At 36.3% G+C, this 25,185-nt stretch overlaps 1 protein-coding gene across 13 annotated transcripts in view; it reads right to left on the bottom strand.

Moving 5' to 3' along the window:
* Window positions 1-8,189: 8,189 nt before the first annotated feature.
* The window catches only part of MARK1 (microtubule affinity regulating kinase 1), a 138,002-nt gene continuing 121,006 nt past the window's right edge, over window positions 8,190-25,185 (bottom strand). For 3 of the 13 annotated variants that reach the window (XM_055235357.2, XM_063613946.1, XM_055235362.2), the window contains 5 exons: window positions 21,428-21,528; window positions 20,012-20,176; window positions 18,811-19,065; window positions 14,341-14,385; window positions 8,190-10,315 (listed from right to left, as the gene is read on the bottom strand). In XM_055235357.2, coding sequence (XP_055091332.1) covers window positions 9,961-10,315; window positions 14,341-14,385; window positions 18,811-19,065; window positions 20,012-20,176; window positions 21,428-21,528 — 921 coding nt within the window. In that variant the 3' untranslated portion in view covers window positions 8,190-9,960. The remainder of the gene's footprint in view (window positions 10,316-14,340; window positions 14,386-18,810; window positions 19,066-20,011; window positions 20,177-21,427; window positions 21,529-25,185) is intronic. The other 10 variants (XM_055235358.2, XM_063613941.1, XM_055235359.2 and 7 more) reach the window with 7 other exon arrangements.

Here is a 25,185-nt window from a genome sequence, read left to right as displayed (position 1 = left end):
ATCAAACTTCAGAATGCCTCATGTTGAATAATTTAATTAATGATGGCATAAAGAAAAAATATTAACTCAATGTAACTCAGATTCTACTTTAATAAAATTAGCATTTTAGGAATATATAAAGAATTCCAGTTAGATTTGTTTATATGTAAAAAGGTATGAGTTAGACATTATAAACATGTAAGAAAATGTGATTTATGATAAACATTAAGGAGGAGGGGTTTTGTTGTTTTACTTGCTTTACTACTTTCACGGCCCCATCTATGTTAAAATACAACTTACTTAGAGATAAACTAAGACTAAAACTAAGAAATGCCAGCTTTTTTCAAAGTAAAAAGTTATAGTAATACTAAGTAAAAAGTAATACTTTTTCAAAGTCTCTGATTTTCAAAGTAAATATCACTAATTTTTTGAATTACTTTTTTCTTAGAAAAATAAAGATCAAGATTGAAGTATCATTTCCCCACACCTTGTCTATATTTCAAATGTATTAACACCAAGCCACTGAGTATAGCAGCAATTATTAGGAAATGTTACAGAACATGTCTATTTGCAAAGATTCATACAGTAAAGCTTTTGTTAAGTAGGTAGAAATTTAAAAAATACTGATGATTTTTAAAAGATGATGTTTCTTACATGTAACACTCCATATGGACAAATGGGTTTTTGTACTTATTGCCATACTATACTGTGTCCTAACAGCCTTGTAAAACAGGCTGTAATTTTTTAAAGGGGTATTTTTTTCCAGATAATTCACTTTCATCACATATCCTTCTCTTTCACATACCTCTTGCTTTATACTCATGAAAATGTATTGTGGTGTTCAATTACACATACAGAAAATGCAGGCTGGGTGCAATGGCTCACACCTGCAATCCCAGCACTTTGGGAGGCCAAGGCGGGCAGATCACGAGGTCAGGAGATCAAGACCATCCTGGCTAACATGGTGAAACCCTGTCTCTACTAAGAATACAAAAATTAGCCAGGTGTGGTAGTACACGCCTGCAGTCCCATGTACTAGGGAGGCTGAGGCAGGAAAATAGCTTGAACCCGGGAGGCGGTAGTTGCAGTGAGCTGAGATCACGCCACTGCACTCCAGCCTGCATGACAGAGTGAGACTCCATCTCAAAAAACAAAACAAGACAAAACAAAAAAAATAAAACGTAAATGCTATTACCAACCAATATGATGAATGAAAAAAATTAACTTTTAACCATTCTGGCTTTTAAAAAAGTTCTAAACATTATGTAGACAAGTTTCTACATAAATGCAAAAATCTAATTTTTAGCAATAAATAATTCAGTTATAATATTAATTTAGAGAATGGAAAATATTAAATTTTATACTCCCCAAATAAATAATTTATGTTTAATGTTTCCAAACCCATAGATAAAGGATATATGATTTTCACATTTGAAAACATCTATAGATTTTCTTAGTGTTCCCCCAAGTACCTATCATTGGATCATGACTATATATTCTTTATTTCAGTTACTGATCATGTCCTGAATCTACAACCATCATATCTTTACTGAGAACATCCAAATCTGCCCTTAGATCCAGCTTCCAGTTTATAATCTGTCTATAGGACATTTCATTCAGTCCATCACCTTAGCCTGCCATCTAAGTTGTTGCACTGAGCTGCAACCTATTTATTTGTTAAATAGAGGGGTAACACTTGATTATCTTTATGCTATGATTTAAAAATTCTAAGCCTGAAAGCAAACATTATTTTTACTTCTAAACTAGGCAACTCATGATTCTTTGATCCTTTTGCTTTTAACTTATTTGTGTCTATATTAAAAGTGAGTTTCTTGTAGGCAGCATATAGTTGGTCTTGATTTTTTAATTAAATCAGCCAAGTACAGCCTTTGCATTGGGGCTTTTAGACCATTTACATTTAATGTAATTTTGATATGATTGGGTTTAAGACTGCCATTTGTTGTTTGTTTTCTATTTTGTCATCTATTTTTTTGTTTCTTTTTCTACTTTTCTTCCCCATTGCCTTCCTTTGGATTGTGTGTCTTTTTTTTTTTTTTCTGGTTCAATTAAACCTTTTTTTAACTGATAAGTTAAAATTATTATATTTGTGTTGTACAACATGTTTTTGTTTTCATTTTTGTTTTTGAGACAGGGTCTCACTCTGTCACCCAGGCTGGAGTGCAGTGACATGATCTGAGCTCACTGCAGCCTCAACTTCCCAGGCCAAACCGATCCTCCCACCTCCATCTCCCAAGTAGCTGGGACTACAGGCACATACCACCATGCCTGGCTAAATTTTTTCTATTTTTTGTAGAGACAGGGTCTCACTGTTTGTCCAGGATGGTCTTGAACTCCTGGGCTCAAGCGATTCTCCTGCCTTGACCTCCCAAAGTGTTGGGATTACAGGTGTGAGCCACTGCACCCAGCCAACATGATGTTTTTATATATGTATACATTGTGGAATGGCTAAAAATAACATAGGTATTACCTCACATACATATCATATTTTGTGTGAGAACACTTAAAAATCTTCTGTCTTAGCAATTTTCAAGTATAAAACATACTATCCACAGTCACCGTGATATACAATAGATCTCTTGAATTTATTCCTTCTGTCTAATTTTGTATCCTTTGACCAATATCTCCCCAATTACCCTTTCTCCCCCAGCTTCTGGTAACTACTATTTTACTCTGCTTCTATGAGTTTGACTTTTTTAGATTCCACCTGTAAGTGAGATCATAGGGTATTTGTCTTTCTGTGCCTAACTTATTGCACTTAACATAATGTCCTGCAGGTATCATTCACATCACAATTGACAGGATTTCCTTCCTTTGTTAAGGCTGAATAGTATTCCGTTATGTATATATGCCACATTTTCTTTATCCATTCATCTGTCTATGGACATTTAGGTTGGCACAATATCTTGGCTATTGTTAATAATGCTGCGGTGAACACGGCAGTGCAGATATCTCTTCAACTCACAGATTTCATCTCCTTTGGATGTATACCCAGTAGTGGGATTGCTGTATCATATGGTAGTTCTTTTTTTAATTTTTTGAGGAACTTTCATGCTATTTTCCATAATGGCTGTACTAATTTACATTCCCACCAACAGTGTACAAAAGTTCCCTTTTCTCTACATCCCTGCCAGCATTTATTAACATTCAGCAATTTATAACTGTCATTCTAACAGGTGTGAGGTGATATCCCATTGTGGTTTTAATTTACACTTCCCTGATGACTAGTGCTATTGAGCATTCTCCCGTCTTATGACTGTTGGCCATTAGAATGTCTTCCTTTGAGAAATATCTATTCAGGTCCTTTCCCCATTTTTCAATCAGGTTATTTGTTTTCTTATTATTGAGTTGAGTTCATTTATATATTTTGGATATTAGCTCCTTTCCAGATGAACAGTTTGCAGATACAGTCTCCCATTCTGTAAGTTGTCTTTTCACTCTTTTGATTGTTTCCTTTGCTGGGCAGAAGCTTTTAAGTTTGATGTAATTCCAAGAGAATTTTTAAAAATTCCATTTTGTCTTCTTTGCTGGCTCATTAGTTATAATTCTGTTGTGTATTTTTAGTGGTTGCTGCAAGGTTTACAGTACACATCTTTAACATACTCCATCTCCACTACATACATGATAGAAGAGTTTTGCAAAAAACCTTTAGGCCTTGGTACTATGTTGCCATAACTTTTACATGTTATACATCTTACAATGCAGTGTTAATATTTTTGCTCTCAACATAGTTGTTATTTTTGGTGCTTTTTATTCCCTTTTGTATTCCCTTTTTATTCCCTTCCATCTGGTATATATTTTATTCTGCTTGGAGAGCTTTATTTAACATTTCTTTCCCTGGCCTCTCAGCTCTAATGCAAGTCTGCCGGTGATAAATTATTTCAGCTTTTATATGTCTGAACATCTTTATTTCACTTTTGTTTTAGAAAGATCATTTTATCTGGGTATAGAATTCTAATTTGATAGTTTATATTTTTCCCAATACTTGTCTGGCTTGCATCATTTCTGCAAGAAGTCACTTGTTGTTCTTATTTTTGTTCCTTTTTCTTCCTTATGTAATATGTCTGTTTTTTTTTTTGTGGCTAACTGATTTTACTGTTTTTTTTTTCCCCCTTTGCTGGTTTTAAGCAACTTGTGATATGAAAATTTAGTATAGTTTTCTTGATTGATATTTATGAAACATTTTAGGTTTATGCTTTTCTGAAAATTTGGAAAAATTCTGGTCATTACATCTTCAAACATTTTTTCTCTCCCCACCTCCTCCTCTTTGTCGGGACTCTACACATATACTAGATTGCTTGACGTTGTCCTACAGCTCTCTAATCTTTTTTCAGCTGTTTTTTGTTTCATTTTGGATTTCTACTGTGATATGTTCAAGTCCACTATCTTTCCTTCTGCAATGCCCAATCTACTAATTCCATTTGTGTGTTCTCCTCAGAAATCTTTTTTTTTTTTTGAGATAGAGTCTCGCTCTGTCCCCCAGGCTGGAGTGCAGTGGCGCAATCTCGGCTCACTGCAACCTCTGGCTTCCGGGTTCATGCCATTGTCCTGCCTCAGCCTCCCGAGTAGCTGGGACTACAGGCGCCCGCCACCACGCCTGGCTATTATTATTATTATTATTATTATTATTTGTATTTTTAGTAGAGACAGGGTTTCGCCATGTTAGCCAGGATGGTCTTGATATCCTGACCTCGTTATCCGCCTGCCTTGGCCTCCCAAAGTGCTGAGATTACAGGCATGAGCCACCGCACCTGGCCCCAGAAATCTTAATTTTTCATTTCTAGATGTTTGAATAATGTTTTTTTTTACATGAAATGTCTCTACTTAACCTTTTTTCTAACTTTCTGAACATATATAGTTATAATTGTTTTAATGTCTTTGTCTATCAATTATCATCTCTGCCATTTCTGGTTCAGTGTCAATTGATATTTCTCATTATGTGTTGTATTTTCCCGCATATTTGCATGCAGGATAACCTTGAATTAATGTGAGCTATGACGACTATTACCTTGTTGAGTGATGCACATTTTCTGTTTTTTCTTTTTTTTTTTTTGAGATGGTGTTTTGCTCTTGTTGCCCAGGCTGGAGTGCAATGGCGCGATCTCAGCTCACTGCAACCTCCACCTCCCGGGTTCAAGCGATTCTCTTGCCTCAACCTCCCGAGTAGCTGGGATTACAGGCATGTACCACCACACCCTGCTAGTTTTTGTATTTTTTTTTTTTTTTTTGAGACAGAGTCTCACTGTGTCAGCCAGGCTGGAGTGCAGTGGCACGATCTTGGCTCACTGCAACCTCCGTCTCCCAGGTTCAAGCAATTCTCTTGCCTCAGCCTCCCCAGTAGCGATTACAGGCATGTGCCACCACGCCTGGCTTATTTTTCTATTTTTAGTAGAGATGGGGTTTCACCATGTTGGCCAAGCTAGTCTCGAACTCCTGACCTTAGGCGATCCACCCACTTCAGCCTTCCAAAGTGCTGGGATTACAGGCATGAGCCACCGTGCCTGGCACATTTTCTATTACTATATTCTTAAGCTTTGTTCTGGGACATAGTTGTTACTCTGAAACCCTTATCCTTCTGGATATGGCTTGTGTTAAGCAGTACCAAGGCAGTATTTAGTGCTAAGTAGTTCCCACTACTGAGGCAAAACTCTTCTGAGTACTATGCCCACTGCTCCACGAATTGTTTTCTACAAATGACTGGGTGGAACAGGCATTATTACCCTTGCATGAGGTTCGATGAATTGTTCCCTCTAATACTTTCAGGTGGTTCTTTCACTGTCCTCATTTAGTTTTCTTACATTCATGTGCTGATTTCTGCAGATCTCCAGAGCTGTTTCTTTGGTATCCCCCCACCCCCCCGCTTCCCTGCAGACTCTAGCTGTTTTGGCCTCCCTGGCCTTTCAGTTCTGACTTCTTAATCAGAGAGAATGCCAAGCTCCAACTTGATTTTCCTCTCCCTGTGCCACAGGCTGGGCCACTCATAGAGGTCATTTTGTTTGTTTTCCTCTCAAGGATCATTGTTCTTCATTGACTAATAGCCAATGTCTTAAAAATTGTTTTTATTCTGATGAAAACATTGTGTGAATTTATTATTTCATATATCTCATCTTGTTTCTTCATTGTCTTAGGTGGGAGAGTAAATCTGGTACTTGTTACTCCACGTTAAGTGAAAGTGGAAGTCTTCAAATGCAAGCTGAAAACTTGAAGCCTATGCCAGGAAGCTCTGCTCCCACCCAATCATTTCTTACAGTCTGTGAATCCTATTCATGACACCTTGTTTTTTTGGAGGGAGGGGGGACAGGGACAACTCTGTCACCCAGGCTGGAGTGCAGTGGCATGCAGTGATCTCAGGCTGGAGTGCAGTGATCTCAGCTCACTGCAACCTCTGCCTCCTAGGCTCAAGCGATCCTCCCACCTCAGCCTCCCAAGTAGCTGGGACTATAGGTGCACGCCACCATGCCCGGCTAATTTTTGTATTTTTTGTAGAGACAGGGTTTCACCATGTTGCCCAGGCTGTTCTTGAACTCCTGAGTTCAAGTGATCCACCCACCTCGGCCTCCCAAAGTGCTGGGATTACGAGCATGAGCCATTGCACTTGGCCCATGATACCTTGTTGATACATCTTTTGAAATTGTCTCTCATATACCTTGTTGATACATCTTTTGAAATGTTTTTCCTTTTACCTTTTTCCACCCTGTGTTAACCACCCCACATCTACGCTATTTCATTCATGCTTTGTTTTAACCTCTGAAAAGATCTTCCTGCCTCTAGTCTTTAATCGAGTTCATACATTTCTATGATATATTTTTTTTACTGCTATTTCCTAGAACCTAGACACTAATGGACCCTGGCACTCAACAAACTTGCTGAATTAATGAGCTATTCTTTGACAACCAGTTTATTAGGTACTTCCTTGGCTTAAAAATACATCCTAATTTCTCCCCTCTATCCATAGATCAAGTCCAAGCTGAGACTGCCAATTGATGCTTTACATAATCAGCTATTAATCAAGCTATGTGAACCCTGCCACTTCCTAGAATATGTGGTTTATTTTTAACATGACTTAGAGCTATTACTAACTTGTAGCTTTTTTTCCATCTGTAGGATCTTTTCTACTGTCTCTTAAATTTTACCCACTCTTCAAATCCCTTAAAAGACCTGCCTTTCCAATGTCCATACAGAATTCACTCTTCTTTGAATTTCTAGAGCATCTATTATCTGTGCTTGTTTGAGCACTTTCAGTTTCTTCTGTGTGTGTGTGTGTGTGTGTGTGTGTATGTTTTAGTTGTGCATGTATTTACATTTATTTTTTCAAATGGACCAAAATCTCAGAGAGGTAGGAACTATCTTTTATAATTTTTTTATGTATCTTAAGACACAGTAGGTATTTCAATAGGTATTTCGAAAATGAAGGCAGAGGTCATCTTGATTAATTTGTACAGGCTAATGGAATCACTAGTTTACGGTAAATTGGTGCCTTGCTGCTCACCATATGCTTTTTTCCCCCCCATGGTGCGAAATGACACTGTTGGTGAAAATCACCTCAAAATAAGAGCTTTTCGGTTTTAAATCAAATTCTATCTTAGAGAATATTATTGGATCAAGGTTCTGGAGTATATTTCATCTTATTCTTTTCATTTAACAAATAAAATGCTGTGCCCCAGTTTCTACAAAATAATTAATTTAATATAAGGGATGTCATATCAAATAATATTTCAACAGAAGCCAAGGAAATCCTGGTATCACATAGCCAGTGAACATAAACTGGTATTTATTTATGCAAACATATTGCAAAATTCCTCTAAATCTTTGAAAAATATTTATGTTGTCATGAACACATAAAATGAAAAATCTAAAGTGAGTATCAAGATTTCATTTTTAGTTCATAAAAGATATTGAAGTCAAATTCCTTTCTACAAACACAGAAGAGTTGGCCACAGTGAGAAAATTTAAAAAAACATCAGTTTCTACCGTGGAAAACACGAGTCTATTTTTTTAAAAAAGTATTTCAGTGACAGGAATTCCTATAAAAAGATTAAACTTTCTTGTCATAATGACAAGAAACCTTTATAGTTTCAATAATCTTGAAAACCTTCACAGCTTCACCCTTTGCCAACTAAATTTAGAACACATACAATAAACTCCTCATACAGAATACTTTTGTACTAGGAAACAGGTAATTCACATTCTGATAAAGAGCAAAAGACAAGTGCTTTATTATGAGAACTGTTCAAGTAAAATTTCAGTGTGCACCAGTGAAAGTGAATAAAGATTTGCATCAATTTTTTTTGAATGAACACTAGGTTAAAAAGGGGCTACACATTTTTTTTTTTCAAACACTACCCTTTGCTAAGGCAAAAAAAAAAAAAAACAACTCACTTAATTTTAGAACATAACTGTTACAGAAGAAAGCTACATCACAGTACAGTACAGAACGTAAAATTTCACCCTAGTCTGGAAGCCATTATGGAATGGCACATCACCTACACTTAGACCTTCTAATGTAGGTTGGAATTACAGTATTTATCACAGCTTTATTTTCTTTAAACTGATAAAATTTGAATACACTATTTTTCAGGAGTGTGCAGATGGGGCCCATATGTTGGTATTACAGTAATTACAACAGTAAATAACATTGCACAGTCAACCTCCAAGGCTAATTCAGTATAAAATAACAAGTATTAAAATGTACCTTTACTAGTGGTTTTACGTCGCATATATCACTAATTATGAAAGAAAAGTAGGCAAATGCCCAATCACAAAGCGGCACATTATAGGCATAATGATGTGGAATAAATACAAGAAATCTGGCAAAATATTTAAAACAAACGAGTTACATGGGAACAAACTGAACAACCACATAAGCATAAATCAATAATATACTGTTATAAATAGTATGTTTTGCTCACAAGTCTCTTAAGTACTTCTAGATATTACAGTGGCAGGGGTGAATGAAGAGGATAGCAGGAGAATGAGGCAAATGTTCCCAATGCCAGTTAATTCCTGAGGTGGCATTACTTCTTAACTGATGCATTGATCAACACTGTAAAGATGAGTTTGTGCTATGAAACAGTCCCAATATTATTATATTCCCACAATTAAATTGCGGTATTCTGAAGGCAGCAAACCTACGTGACACTTTATATTATAATAGCCAGATAAAGTATGGTTTTTTTCTTTTAAATTTTGTTGCTACAATTAGCAGTGGGTCAGAAAACACTTCAAAGTTCAAAAGAAACTTGATGTAGATTTAACTTTTTTTCCCAGTACTTCTTAGTTAGCTCAAGGCAATGCTATTATTGAATTTCATGTACTTGAATTTAAAAACTCTAAGTGCCAACACTGTAAACATTTTGTATCTTCTCAACTAAACCTTGTGGGATAACAAGGAAAAGAGCAAAGATAAGCAGTAATAATTTTGTGTATAATAAAGCTGATCTATTTTTCAGCTTCTGGTTTAAATTTAAATATGATTTTAAAACAATTTTTAAAGGTCCATGCTACAATTGTAAAGACTATTTCTACGCACTTTTAATTCTGGACACAATTTTCAAAATTGCATGATGGAGGTAAGAATTTAAAAAACCCACCAGAATGTAAATAACAGGGAAGAACATTTTCAAATCAAAGCATCAAACATACATTCATGTGCAGAAATCTAGACAACTATACAAGTTTTTAAGCAATCATGTTTTATTATACAACTCTATGAACAGAAAATGAACAGAAATACACAATATACTTACCTGTACATGTGAACCTACTTTTTAAGCTACAGATATTTATTATAGTTCATACTGACTTTAATTTTACAGTTCATAACTATGTATAACCTTATTGCATTAAGGGCAAATTCTACATGGGGAGATTCACAGGCAGACCACATTAGGCATTACCAGTACATTCAAAAACTGTACCTCATATATGTATGTATCTTCCCTGAACCTGTAAATTTGGACTTCTTTACAGCTTAAGCTCATTTGCTATTTTTGATGCAATGTTCTTAAAGGCAATAGATGTCCCAGATATTCGCTTGAAGCGGACCCCATTAAGTGACAGTCGTGGCAACTTGCAGACTTCCATCTCCCACTGCACGAGGCTATCCTGTCTAGCGTCTCCATGGACACAGAAAAGCAAAAATCTCTCTTTTTGCTCATAATCACAGTTATTTGCATCTAATACTTTTCGGATTTCTCTCATCATGTCATTAGGGTCCATTGAACTAGTGGTCTTCATACTCCATGTGAACCGCAAAGAACGCGGCTTAGAATCTTTACCCTCTTCCTTGTCTCTTTCTTTTGGTTCCCCTGATGTACTTCTGGAAGAAGAGGGCAAAGGGAAAGAGTGGAAACAAATATTTCACTCAGCAAAGAGATCAAAACACACATAAAATCTAAGTGGTCATAATTCAGTGCCTAATAAAACTACCTAATTTGCAGACTACCCGCAGATGGACGCAAAGATTTATGTTATCTTGCTATTACAGAAACACACCCCAAGATGCCATCTGTTTTGACTTTTAATATTGTCAATCTAAAATAGCATTTTTCTTAAATATAAGTGGTTTGAGGGAAACAAGCCTGCAACTGAAAGTGAAGAACTTAATCCCTTCTTCAGTTCCGTATTTCTCTGTTCAAGCACATGCACAAAATAGGGACCACTAATATTCTATTTGTAAATATACATTTTTGAAATATAAAAAATTTCTTTTTTCTGCCTTTTTGGATAGGAGGAATGTAATAACTTCAGAGGGAAAGATAATTCGTTTACCTGGTAAGGTTGAGAAAGAATGTTGTACTGCAATTAGGTAAAGACGTTAGATTAACCACACATCTCAGTGTCCTCCAGTGACTTCTCATTTCACTAAAGACATCCTTAAAACAGTCTACGATGTTCCCCATGACTTGCACTCCAACTCCTACTACCCCCAACCCCATTTCCTAGAATTTTTCTCCTTCCTCACTCCTATCAGAACACAATGGCCTCCATGCTGTTCCTTGAACACACGGGTTATGTTCTTGCCATAAGGCTGTTGCACAGACTGTTCCCTCTGTCATGAATGCTTCTCCCCAGATGGCTGCGACGCTAACTCCTTTACTTTTTTCAAATCTCTGCTCACTTCTTCATGAGGCTTCCCCTGACTGCCCTATTGTACCCTAACTCCTATCCTAGCATGGCCAAGCCCCCTTAGCCTGCTTTATTTTTCTCTATAGCACTTACACATTCTAACATATTATTTAACCCATTTGTTAGGGTGTTGTCTGAATCTACCATTAGATTGTAAACTCCAGGAGGGCAAGGAATTTTGTCTATTTCATTCACTGATATATCTCAGGCATCTAGAACTGTGCTGGGTACATAGTAATAATTAACATATTTGTTAAATGACTAAATCTCACTGAATTTTACTTATTGCAGGCATCCCACAAGTAATATGGAAACAAAAAAACCTATTTCAAATAGTCATAGAAAGAAACCTTCATAGCTTCATCAAAGTTAATAGATTATTCATGATACAGAAAACCCTGTAATTAAATTTCTTGAACAATTATCCAAATAGAGATGCTACAATTGCAACTTGTTAACCTATCTCACTTACGTGATTTAAGAAAAAAAAAGTACCTTGCAAGGAGTTTATAATCTACTGCATACATCTTTTAAATTAATATATACACATTTTATATCAATAGTATGATATATATTCATGTATAATTTTATATATATTATCTACTTCATTTCCAGGTGTCTGAGCCTAGGTATCTGAGTCCCCAAAGCTCTGCAAACTATGCAATCTTGAGAAAATAAGGAAAGGAATATGGAGAGAAAATAAATTTCCAAAGACTATTAATAAGTATGGAAAATATTGACTTCATTGTGTTCTCTGTTTTTCTTTTTGCCCATTGAATCTAAGCCATTGCATCACAGGCCTCTTAGGGCTTGCAAGCCAACCAGAGTCATTTACCAAGGTCACATGTATAATTCTGGTGGAATCGGCATGCTGGAAGGGACCTGAGAGATGAGCTGACTGAGCACTCATTTTAAAGATGGACTGATGGCTGGAAAACTTAAAATTAGTTTTCTGTGGCTCACCTGTAATCTCAGCACTTTGGGAAGCCAAGGTGGGAGGACCACGAGGTCAGGAGTTTGAGACCAGCCTGGCCAACACAGAGAAACCTCGTCTCTACTAAAAATACAAAAATCAGCCGGGTGCAGTGGCACGCGCCTGTAATCCCAGCTACTTGGGAAGCTGAGGCAGGATAATTGCTTGAACCCGGGAGGTGGAGGCTGCAGTGAGCTGAGGTTGTGCCACTGCACTCCAGCCTAGGCAACAGAGCAAAACTTTGTCTCAGAAAAAAAAAAAAAATTAGTTTTCTGAAGTTATAGAGCTAATGAGTTGAAAAGTGAAGACTAGAATTCAGGGGTATTATTCTAAGTCTAGTTTCCTTCCATTCCACCTTAAGATGACCTTAAGACAATAAAATGTTTTTCTGCATGGTCTCACAGACAATGTTACTGATAATCTCAATTGTAGAAAGCTCCTGGAAATGTGGATATTAATATAATAACAGCTAACGTTTATTGAGTACTTACTAGGTGCAGGAATTGTCCTAAGTGCCTAAAATGTATTAATTACTCATTTACCCCTCAGAACAACCCTAGGAGGCAGTTAGAGTGAGGAAATGGAGGCATACAGAGTTGAAGTAACTTCCCCAAAGCCACACAGTAAGGTAAGTGGTAGAACACAGCTGAAACCCATGCACTCTGGCTGAGCACGTGTACTTCTAGCCATGGTATCACCCCATCTCCCTGAAATGACAGAACCTCATTATAACTGGCTTGATCCCACCTATGTTCCTTGCTGTTTTTTTTTCATCTGTAAACTAGGCATTTTCACCTAGTTGTTGTGAAAATTAAATGATCAGAAAGTACTTTATAGTTAGTATTCAATAAGTCAGTTCAAAAGCAAAAACAGAACCAAACCCAACGACAACCAAACAAAAGGGAATGTGAAAAGTATTGTGTAAACATTTATAAAAGATCAGTTACTAATTCTTATAGTGTAATAAAATTATGTTGTTACATTAAAAGGATAAAAATGCAACTATTAATGGCCACTTGCAATTCCACACACTACTAAATGTCTCAGAGGGAAATTTAGTGGAAATATAGGATGAAATGCAAGGAGGGGCTCAAAAGTGAAGACTAAGTGAGGGAGAGGCTAAGAACAAGTCCTCCATGTTTCTATAAAAGGCAGAAGAAAGTGAAGAATATTTGTCTTGCTCCCCTGTGGCTCCCTACCGTGGTGACTCAGGTACCTAACTCTACAAAGAAACATTTCAACTATTATTACTAAATATAAATATAGCACAGTTTGTTAAAAAGACTACATGGGAATGCTATAGTTTTCCAAAGTTAATTGTGTTTTATATTTTAAGTAATTTGAAAAGTAGAAATCAAACTGGAGGCTTGTGTTCAGCTGGTCACAATCGTTCCTGAATGAAGTCAGAGCCTTTCATACTGTGGAATACTTGTTGGTTGTAAAATTTACATTGCATCCCTTAATGCTTGGGTACACTCAAAATAAATTAATGCCTTCATTTCTTAAATTTCTCATTTGTAAAATATGAACACAAGTACTAACATGTCCATAATGTGGTCCCTAGAACAGCAGCATAAGCATCTCCTGGGGACTTGTTAGAAATGCAAATGCACAGGCACCTGCCTCGGCCCCTGAATCAGAAACCCTGGGTGTGGGATCCAGCAATCTTTTTATCAAGTCTTCCCTGTAATTCTGATTGTGCTCAAGTATGAAACCCATTGCCAGAATGAATATACAACTAGCATGAAATGTCAAAAAAAGAAATCCCCAAATGTATGCCTGAAAATAATTTTTACATGTGATCAAACACTGAATTTGTAAATATATTAGTAAATATATTAGTAAAATATATTACTAATATCAAATCTTCCTACATGTAATTATCTCCCTGTTCTGTGTTATTTGTGCTATTTGACTCAGACTAATTTTAGTTACATTACTTTAGTGAGAAAAATATCAGTATATTTAATCTATTAATTCTTCAGCTTGACATACTTTATAGAACAGAAAGCCTATTTCTATACCAAGTACACAATTCAAATGCATGTTTGGAAAACAAACTTAAAGTTGACTGACTTGAATGCTAGGTAACATTATGAAAACCCACCCCAATATGAAAATCTAAAATACGCATGCTATCTAGTTATTAGATCTATTCATGATCATTAAATGCTGTAAGTATTTCAAAAGTACGTTTTCATACACAGGGACCTAGCAGCGAAGTATTAATAGTGGCTCCTCACCTTGAGGTGTCGGTTCTGCCACTGGCTTCGCCTTCACTTGGATCCCTCAAAACAAAGTGAAGGTTGAGATTTAATGATAAAAGTAAAAAATATATCAAGAAAACCTATATCTAAAATTATTTTAAAATTAGCTTGTTGAGCAAACTTCTACCATGACAGTTTTCTATTACTAGTCAGTCTGAGACTATTTCTCATGTTTTTCATCATAACCGCATGTAATTTATCATTTATTGAGCGTCTACTCATTTTTGTCAAGAGGCAATATGAGGTGAAAGTTTAAAAGTTTTTTTTTCATAATCTTCCAATTCCCAGCCATGATTCATTTGAAGTCATAATTTATCTTTTGGTTTAGTTTAATCTAAAGTTAAAACTATTTAATAATTATCAATAGCAAGATTCAACTTCCAATTTGTAATTATGTATAATTCTAGTAGTCGCTCAATTTAGAAAACATATACATTAACCTTGTAGTCAGCAAATAAATACCAATTTCTAAATAAGCAATTCTTTTAGAAGTTATGCTAACAATTCATGCACATGATAAAATATCACAGCAAATTAACAGCCTATCCATGTAGGCAAGTCTAAAAACACGGATTCAATCTTAAATAAAAACACTGACCTTACCTGGATATCCACCTGCGAAATAAAACCAGGAAAACACTACTAATTGTTCTGTGTTGCATGTAATTAATATTTTTGAAGTCTACCAAAATTTTAATGCTTTGTTATTTTTAAAGGTAATTAAATATCTTGTGATAAAGGGTAAAATACTATTAAATAGTGGGAAAAATCACCAACTTGAATCCTTAAGTTAATACTGTCTTAATGTTTTAGCCATTCCAGAAACATTTCTATTATTTATGTAAAACGAATGCAATAAGAATAAAATCAGTGGTACTCTCCCATCCCCCAAATTAATAAAACACACCCACATACCAAGCTCTAAAATTTTAAATTGTTCTTAAGAATATGAATGCCTTATGCCTCTGAGGGTCTTTAACTAATACATGCCTTTTTTAACAAACATATTATGAAAAAAAAATTTTCTATCTGAATTTAAAAGAATACTAAAATGTATTCTCCCATTCAAATGTAATTTCTTAAATTTCTATTTTTAATAACTGGCATTTTCATTGGGAAGTATAATAAAAATTCAATGCCATCTATACAAATCCATTTTTATTATAGCACATTGAAATAAATAAAACATTTTTGAGCAGGCTCAAAGTGAAATGTACATTTTCAGTTACATGTAGATGAACTGATATACACAGATGGACAGTGTACCAACTTGGCAAGCAAGACAGTAATGCTGTTGACTCCCACTGCTAAGACAAAATTCCTTTAGGAAGGGACAAAAATCTCACTGGATTTTTCTGTCCTATTTATATTATGCTTTATTATTCACTATTAGCAAACACCTATTCCACAGCTGCCAAACTTAAATCATTAGGAGTGAAATGTCCCTTAGACCCTATCTCCTCTGCTGTAATTGACTGAAATAGCAATTGACCCATACCCTGTTCCTGCCTACCTGGATGCCAGTAGGAACACTGGAAGAATTTCTGCTACTTGGCAATTGTTTCAAAGAGCCCAGGAAGTCTGCTTGAAGTAGCCATGGTAGGAGGCAGATGGGGCTACAGAAGGTGCAGCTGGCTCTAACAGCATATGCAGCACAGCATGCTCTCCAACACTTAACACTTAAAAAACAATTACCTATACATAGCAATATATACTCAACTGAACAAATTGGGTTATTCCCTATATAAGAATGAGCTACGGTTAGAAAATCATAAGGTTTGGTGTAGAAGTGAGCCATGCAGGTATTTAGGGCAGAGAATTCCAGGCAGAAGGAATAGCAGGTACACAATGCCAATGTGCTTAATGTACTTGAGGACAGTCTGGTGCCTGTGTGGCTGGTGTGGAAGCAGCAAGGGGAAGAGTGGGAGAAGAGGTCAGAGCAGAAATGGATGGCCAGGTTACACAAGGCCCCACAGGCCACAGTGAGGGCACAGAATTGTATTCTGAGCAAGGTGAAAGCTAATCAGGGGCTTTAAATTTAAGAGTGACATGATCAGACTTGACATGACACTGCTGAAACAGAAGAGGAGGACAAGGACAGAAACTAGGAGACCTATGAGGAAGTGAAAGATGAATAGTGGTTCAGAGTATGAAGGCAGTGGTGGGAGTGACGGAAGCGGTTAAATCCTGGAAATGCTGTGAAGGTAAAGCCAACACAAATTGCCAATGGATCTGATGTGGTATGAGGAAAAGAAGTGTCAAGGATAACTCCAAGGCTTATGGTCTGAGCAACTGTAAGGACAAGGCTGCCAATTTCTAACACGGTGAAGAATGAGGGAGGGATAGGTTTGGGAAAAGGAACGAGAGTTTACTTTTGAACATGTTCTGTTTCAGAGTCTATAACGTATCTAAGTGGAGAGGCTGAGCAGCAGTTGGATATAAGAGTCTGCAGTTCAGGAGAGATGTGGGCTAGAGATACACTTGGAAGTTGTTCATACAGGATGGAATCTAATGTCATGAGCCCGACTGGGATCACCAAGAGTGTAAGGAAAACCAGAGAAAAAAATGTGTCCAAAGCCTGAGCTCTGGGGCATTCTAATATTTAAAGGTTGGTAGAAAGGCAAAGGAATCTGAAAAAAGCCAGCAAAGGAGACTGAGAAGAGACAGCTAGTCTGTGAGATAGGAGAAAACCAGAGCCAAGCAAGGGAAACGCTTTAACTGTGTGGAATGTTTCAAGATAGTAAGTTGCTCACAGGAAGGCAGGAGCCCCATCAGTCTCACTCACTGCAGTAGCAACAGCTCCTACAAAAGGGCCTTGCATGCAGTAGGTCTCCACATATGTGTTCAAAGACTATATGGCAATCGTTTATGAGAACCTCCCAACAGACCAGCTCTAAGGCACTTTCTTGCTTTGGCATTCTATCTCCCGACTTCCTTTCCACAGTACTCTGTTTCCCCTAGAGTCTAAATTTTTATTGCAGTTAAGAGAAATATTTTGCACAATGCTTAATGCACAATTAGTAATCAAGCACGAAACTACAAACCTATTTTTCTTCACTTTAAAATTAATTCTGGCTTAACCATGAGAAAGTACTGGCTTTTTGAAATGGCCTTAAATAGACAAATTCCAAAAGCAGAAACTACTGATAATCTGACTAGTACCCTGCAGATGGCCGGCTAACACTATGATCTAACTTCCATGCTGACTCTGTTGGTGAACTTTTAGTTCTTTCTCTAGCAATTTGTCATGCTGCATAGTAATTGCCCCAATGGTACAAAGTCACTGACTGATATGGTTAGAAATTTATGTTACATTTGAGGCTTTAAAGTTTTTAATTCACCTATGTGATACTTGGCAAACTGATGTATGAACCAAGTCTATAAATAGCTCCATGACAAGGCAAGTTAGACTGAAGTTGCTGCTTCTCTTTTCCACATCCACTCTTTGAAATCCTAGAAACACTAATAACATTGGAAACTAACTATTTAATTAGTATTTCTTAAAGCAAGTATAATTATTTCTTACCCATCATTGAAGGCTCAGCTGAAATGATTATATGATAGGGTGCCTTCACTGTCTCCCTAGATAGAAACAATTGTGCCTTCCTCTGGAATCCAGCATGTTGCCCACACTTTTTAGCACATGTTCTGCTTTATATCATGGCTAGTTGTTTGTCTGCTTCTTACAAGACTATAAGAATCTGGAGGGCACAGATGCCGTCTTACCTATCTTTAGATTCTTTTCTGCACCTAACAGTGCTTTGTCTGTCGCAGGGCTTAAGTAGGCATTTAGTGGGACACAGGAATAGATCAAATCCACATCAGCCTGCATTGTAGTGCAACTTGTATCATCAACGTGCACTGTACATGTATGCATAGTAAGCATAGTAAGTATGCTTACTTTTTAGAAAGTATAATTGCATTGTTTAAGTAGATTAGACCTTTACTATACATGCATTCATTTTGTGTTTACTATGTTTTGATAAGGTTTTATGATGTAAAATTGCATAAATGATCTGTGACTCTGCTGTGTAGGCTTTTTATGCAAGAAGAAAAAAATGTAAATTATATATTATTAGTAAGCAATTTAAAAGTATTGTCAAGATAAATTTGAAGGAAACATGTAAACTCATTTCTTTTCCTCAATCAAGGCTTTTAAATATAAAATAATATTCTGTTAAAACACACATTTTTGAAGTCAAGTTTTTGTTCTTTCCATTTTATTTTAGAGATTTTTAAAATCTCATTTTGTCCATTTTTTCCTTTCTCTCTCTTAAGGAAAACTATGTCTTCCTAGATGTTTTTCTTCCAACTCTGTAAAAGAGCAGCTCTAATGAAATGTTATGAAACCATTTTAGAAAATTATTATAAAGATTTTTTTTTAAAAGTCTAGTTTCCTTTGTAATTTCTAGAGGAAACAAAACACGACAGTACATTGGTACTGACCTGCGAACAAATTTGGATGTGATTTTGCTTATTATACCAGTTGACGTTCCCCTTCTGGCATGTGCAAATGCACCCGTTTCATGGGATGGTGAAGCAGGTGGCCCATTATAAGCAGCGCTGCGTCGCTCCCGGAGCTGTTCACCATGGAAAGTGCTTCGGCTTGAGCTCCCTCGGGGAAAACGGGTCCGGTCTGGAGTGGCAGTACTAATACTGTGAGCAGATGGGGAAGCAGCAGGCACTCTCTGGGTTGTACTGCTGGGACAAATTAAGATATATCATTTAGAATAATGACAAGAAAACCTTTCACTCATGCTAAAAACCTGAAACAAATAGCTATGGCTACTTCTTTTGGCCCTACTTTATTTGTTCACATTAGAGATGTGAGACATGGGTTTGGAGTAAAATTTCAGTTTGAAACTAAGTACCTTTTGTTTGGTCACTAAAAATTAAGAAATGACTGAAACAGGGACACAAAATAAATACTTTTCAGTATCAGGAATGCCAAACAAGGGGTACTGCAAATATTTTTTTAATATTCTCCTGAAACCACTTAGCAATGTTGAACACAAATTTTATTGTTTATTAAACAGGCTTTGAATAAAACAATTTCCTATTTCTAATTTAGGCCTCAGTGATGGTATAAGACCACATGGCACCACCAATATGACTAACAAATCTAACAGACGGTTAAAATGTTCAGATGTACTGAATTTGAGAAATCTTAAAATAGAAAAATACTAGAAAAACAATCATACAATTTTACATCTGAACAGGCTCTTTGAGTTCATCAGTTTCATTGACAGGAAAACTGAAGCCCGGTTTTATTAGGAACAAGGAATTGAGCCTGATCATTATCCGTGGGTCTCAACTCCCAGTCTAGTGTTTGTTTGTATGGTTTAAATAATAAAACAATCAATTTACCTAAATGACAAATTAAACAGCAATTCTTAACTTTATAGACGGATATAAAATCAAATCCTTAAAAAAATTCCTCTAGAAAATGATTTAAGTTATATGCAATGTTTCCAATAACAGCCAAAGTACATAGAAAGTTTATGTTACAATTCAATTCTTCCTCCATTACAAACACTGAATCTTATTAGAAAAGTCTTAATGTGATGGTGATTATCATGTATTTTCACATGGTGCTATATTTTTAGAAACTCTTAACGAACAAAATGAGATGTAACCAGCACATTACCCAGGCCGGTAAGCTTCAGAGCCGTCTTTAATGGTTGGCAGTGTGACTTTAATAGGATGACCAGAAGTGGACATGGACTTCTGGTGGCGGGGTCGTGCTGAGGGGACAGCAGAGGCCACAGAAGAGCCTGCAGAAGATATGCTACTCACAGACATCTCCGTAAGGCTTTCGCCATAAAGCAGTTGAGAAGACCATGGAAATGTAAAAAAGAAGAAAAATTGTGGTTTACTAAAATTTAAGAACTATATTTTAAAAAATCTAAACTAACACCTTTCATGACTGAAACGTTTGAAAGAAACTAACATTAGTGGCATTATTAATGACTAACAAAACAATATTCTTATGAAAAGTATACAGGGTGAATTTATCACTATCATCTATGAAAAAAATCTCACACACTATGTATGTAAATGTGAGAAAGCACAAAATTATTTTTGTGGATATACAATAATTTCAGATAAAATTACTATGACTGGAGTCATTTTTTACTTCCCCAAAGTCACAGTTTGGTGTGATACGTTGCTGTAGTTCATTGTCCATTATTCATACAATCAGAATTCATAATTGTACCAAAAATATTATCTCTGGATTCATCAAAACACTTTTAGATCATATTATGAGTCAATACGTTAACTGTTGCAGATTAAAGGAGCTGCAGCTTAAAATTTAGTATAGGAAAAATCATAAGTCTGAAATCAATTTCCAATTATCTTATGTCCAAAGAAGATACATTTTTCTTTGTATGCCTTACAATAGCACTTACTTTACATTCTTATTAAGTGAGAAGAAACAAATGTGAGAATGGTTTGTACACACTACTGAAATGACTGCAGGTGGTACTAAGAAAATAATTTCATTAGAATAGGCTCCATGTCTTTGTACTATATTGATGAGTAGTCCTTGTGACTCATGATAGAAGATACATCTTTTAAGTAATAAAAATAATATGATTTATTATTATTTGAAATAAAACACTTTAAAAATTTTGTGGTTCTGAATGATGAGAAATAAGATGGTCACATTTTTTCAGAGGAAAATAAAGCCTTTATTGAGATACAGTAATGACTTGATGGGAGGTGAAAGGGAAGGAGGCAGCAGGTGCATAAGAGAATAAGATTCAAATTATGAAGATGAAATTAGGATAGTATGATCTGCTTTGTTATAGAAAAATATTTACTATCAGATTTTACTCAGAAATTGGCAGTTAAAGAGATTTATTTCTTGTTTTCTCTAAATGTTTTCCCATCCTTCTATCCTGGTACAGGAGAGATGTCTTAGTAAGAACGGTTGGTTGGAATCTTACTATTTCATGTAATAACTCCTTTTCTCCTGACCCATTCGGCTGCAGGCATTTCAGCAAGGGCACTAACACAGAACAACAGCAAAGGTATTACTACTTGGCACTGTGGCATTTACCTGCTGTCTTTTCCATTCTGCAATGCTGCGTATCGATCTGTGGTCCTTTCACAGACATACGTATTCCTTCTTGCCATACTACCTCCAGAATACACATTGTTCTTCAAAAATAAAAAAAAAAAAGGTAATTAAAAAATTATAAATATGTTTGTGGAAAGCCAAAGAAATGTATTTAAGCTGACTTTGAGAAAAATCCACAGAATTTTAATTGATCAGAATCTTATATTAACAAGATTATCCCCTGCCTCTCTCTCTCTCATTTAGATTTCAGAAGTAAAAGACAAAGCATCAAAAATGAACTCATTACAGTTTTAGCTTATCCTCCTACAATAGCAGCCAGCAGTTTGGAAGCAATAGGAGAGCTGGGTTTCTATTCACTCCCTCCTTTCTGAGCTGGTGGTAGAGAAAGGGCAGCAGTAGGGATGTGAGCAGCTCTAAGTAACTAGGAGTGCAAGCCAACTCCACACTAAGTATCATCACCAACAGGAGCCTGGGGCAGTGAAGATGGCATGCCCACTCAGAAGCCTGTGGGCTGCCTTTCTTCACCTGCTTGGGAAACTCTCTGAGCCACCGGGAATATTAAGCAGACTAAATGCCCCGGGATCAAAGGCATGTCCAGCTGAGGCCACAAACAGTGGTGTGTGCAGTGCCACCCTGAAGATATTTCCTCGAGTCTCAGGTTTGAGCTAGAAGGCAGGCCAAGTCTGAGGAGCCTTGGAGAAAAGAGAGAAAATAAGCAAAAAGGGATACGCAGGTGATTCTCCTTACCACGCACACAACCTTTGACCTGTAACCGATTGTTGTGCCTGCCAAATCCTTGACTACTCACTGGTAATAAAATATACAGAAATGATTTTCGATGTGGATATAATACTCTTCTGTTTAATCCTTACTTCAACAGAACAAAAAATTTTGCTACTTTTGACTAACCCAGCATTTAAAATATATAAGCAACCTAAACATTGTTGAATCATGAGGGCTACAAACTTAATAGATATTTGCTTGAATTCACTTTGAAGAAGGAAAAAGACTCATATAAACAAAACTGAATACAGATTTAAAATTTTTCAGTAGTGCAGGTTCCTAGATGGAAGGAATTTTGTCACAGTTATATAAAAAGCATATGCTAAAAACTATAAAAGTATGGTAGCAAAACAGGCTAAGATTATTAAAATGTTTAGCTAAGACTTGGAACATGTAGGCCAATTGTGATGGCTCATGCCTGTAATCCCAACATTTTGGGAGGCCTAGGAGGGCAGGTCGTTTGAGGCTAGGAGTTCAAGACCAGCCTAGGCAACATGGCGAAACCCCATCTCCACAAAAAATACAAAAAAATTAGCTGGATGTGATGGCACACACCTGTAGTCCCAGCTACTCGAGAGGCTTAAGTGGGAGGATCACCTGAGCCCAAGAAGTTGAGAAGAATACAGTGAGCTGTGATTGCACTACTGCACTCCAGCCTGGGCAACAGAGCAAAACGCTGTCCCAAAAAACAAAACAAAACAAAACAAAACAAAAAGAATTGGTCCATGTTATTAAGGCAAAAAAAATTGATTCGATTATGCAGATGCATTATGAAACTAACACAAAAGTTCTCAAAAAACTAGAAATGTCATCCATATTTCATAGTTTGAAAGATATTGTTTCATTACCTGCTTTCCCATTTAACATGTCATTAACATCTATCCACATCAAGTGATACTAAAGTTTTGTGGCTGTAGCCTATGCAACTGTACAGACATACCATATTTTATTTTAATCAATAAATTCCTAATTTTTGAACACTTATTTCCTACTTTACTCTTAGAAGCTATTAATATTTAATTCTGTAGAAATTAACTGGAAATTTGAAATCTAGAGGACAAATCTTAGAAATATGTAATAGGAAAAACACCCTGGGCAATTATTAAAACTGCACGGGATTACTGAAAAGCTGTAAAATCACCCCATGGGCACCAAATGTACCAATATAAAAATATTTGCTTTTAATAATCTCATAATTTTGGCCAATTGTCATATGAATAACTTAATTCCTTGTCAAATCATGCTACCATACATCTTCTACAAGCCTCTAAAATGTTTCTGGCTATTCTCAATGACATTTCTATCCTTTCCAAAGGCTGATGGTGAATGGGATCTCTCCTTCCAAGCTGTGCCTCTGAATTTGTGCTCCTCCCACCCTACCTCCCTTGCCTTGAGCCTTCAATGCCAGTGACATTCAGGTATGGCAACCATCAGTTGTATCTCCCCAAGGAAATTTAAGATACAACCATGCAAAAGTTATGGAAACACAGTGTCACTGCTTCCATTTGTCATACATTCATATAAAACTAACTTTTATAGCTGACCTTCCTAGTTCAAATAAAAAAGATCTAGTGATCACTAAGCAGGTAAGGTTCTTTCTGCTGAGGATTTGGGAACTAGGTGGAAAACTACCCTTGCAGACTCTTAAACTGTAGTTTGGTAACTTCCCCAATGTGGAAACCAACCATGTAAACAACTTTTTGGGGGTTCTTTCACAGTAAAGTTATATTTTATATAATTATACCATAAGTTTATATACAGTATTTTATACTTACTATAGCATTCTTAATCTTTTTGAGTCTTCCTAAAGGAAATCTCTTCTTCCCCTTATTTCATTTTTTTAAAATGCTGTTTTTTTTTTTTTTTTAGTTTTTTAATCTTAAGTTCCAGGGTACATGTGCAGGATGTGCAGGTTTGTTACACAGGTAAATGTGTGCCATGGTGGGCTAAGTATTAAGCCCAGCACGCAATAGCTATTTTTCCTAATGCTCTCCCCCGACCTCCACTCTCCTCTGAAAGGCCCCAGTGTGTGTTGTTCCCCTCTCTGTGTCCATGTGTCCTTATTGTTCGGCTCCCACTTATAAGTGAGAACATGTGATGTTTGGTTTTCTGTTCCTGCATTAGTTTGCTAAGGATAATGGCTTCTGGCTTCATCCATGTTCCTGCAAAGGACATGATCTCTTTCCTTTTTATGGCTGCATAGTAGTCTGTGGTGTATATGTACCACATTTTCTTTACCCAGTCTCTCATTGATGGGCATTTGGGTTGATTCCATGTCTTTGCTATTGTTAATAGTGCTGCAATGAACATAAATGTGCATGAACCTTTATAACGGAATGATTTATATTCCTTTGGGTATATACCTAGTAATGGGATTGCTGGGTCAAATGATATTTCCAGTTCTAAGTCTTTGAGGAATCACCACCCTGTCTTCCACAATGGTTGAACTAATTTACATTCCCACCAACAGTGTAAAAGTGTTTCTCTGCAACCTCGCCAGCATCTGCTGTTTCTCAACTTTTTAATAATCACCATTCCGACTGGCATGAGATGATATCTCATTATGGTTTTGATTTGCATTTCTCTAATGATTAGTGATGTTGAGCTTTTTTTCATGTTTGTTGGCCACATGTATGTCTTCTTTTGAGAAATGTCTGTTTATGTCCTTTGCCCACTTTTTAATGGGGTTCTTTTTTTCTTGTAAATTTGCTTAAGTTTCTTGTAGATTCTGGATGTTAGACCTTTGTCAGATGGATAGACTGCAAAAATTTTCTTCCATTCTGTAGGTTGTCTGTTCACTCTGATGACAGTTTATTTTGCTATGCAGAAGGTCTTTAGTTTAATTAGATCCCATTTGTCAATTTTTGCTTTTGTTGCAATTCCTTTTGGCAATTTCATCATACAATCTTTGCCCATGCCTATGTCCTAAGTGGTATTGCCTAGATTTTCTTCTA

Source organism: Symphalangus syndactylus, chromosome 19 (genome assembly GCF_028878055.3).
Source record: "Symphalangus syndactylus isolate Jambi chromosome 19, NHGRI_mSymSyn1-v2.1_pri, whole genome shotgun sequence".
Lineage (NCBI taxonomy): Eukaryota > Metazoa > Chordata > Mammalia > Primates > Hylobatidae > Symphalangus > Symphalangus syndactylus.
Note: the sequence above shows the minus strand (reverse complement) of the source record. Positions and strands in the feature narration are given on the sequence as shown.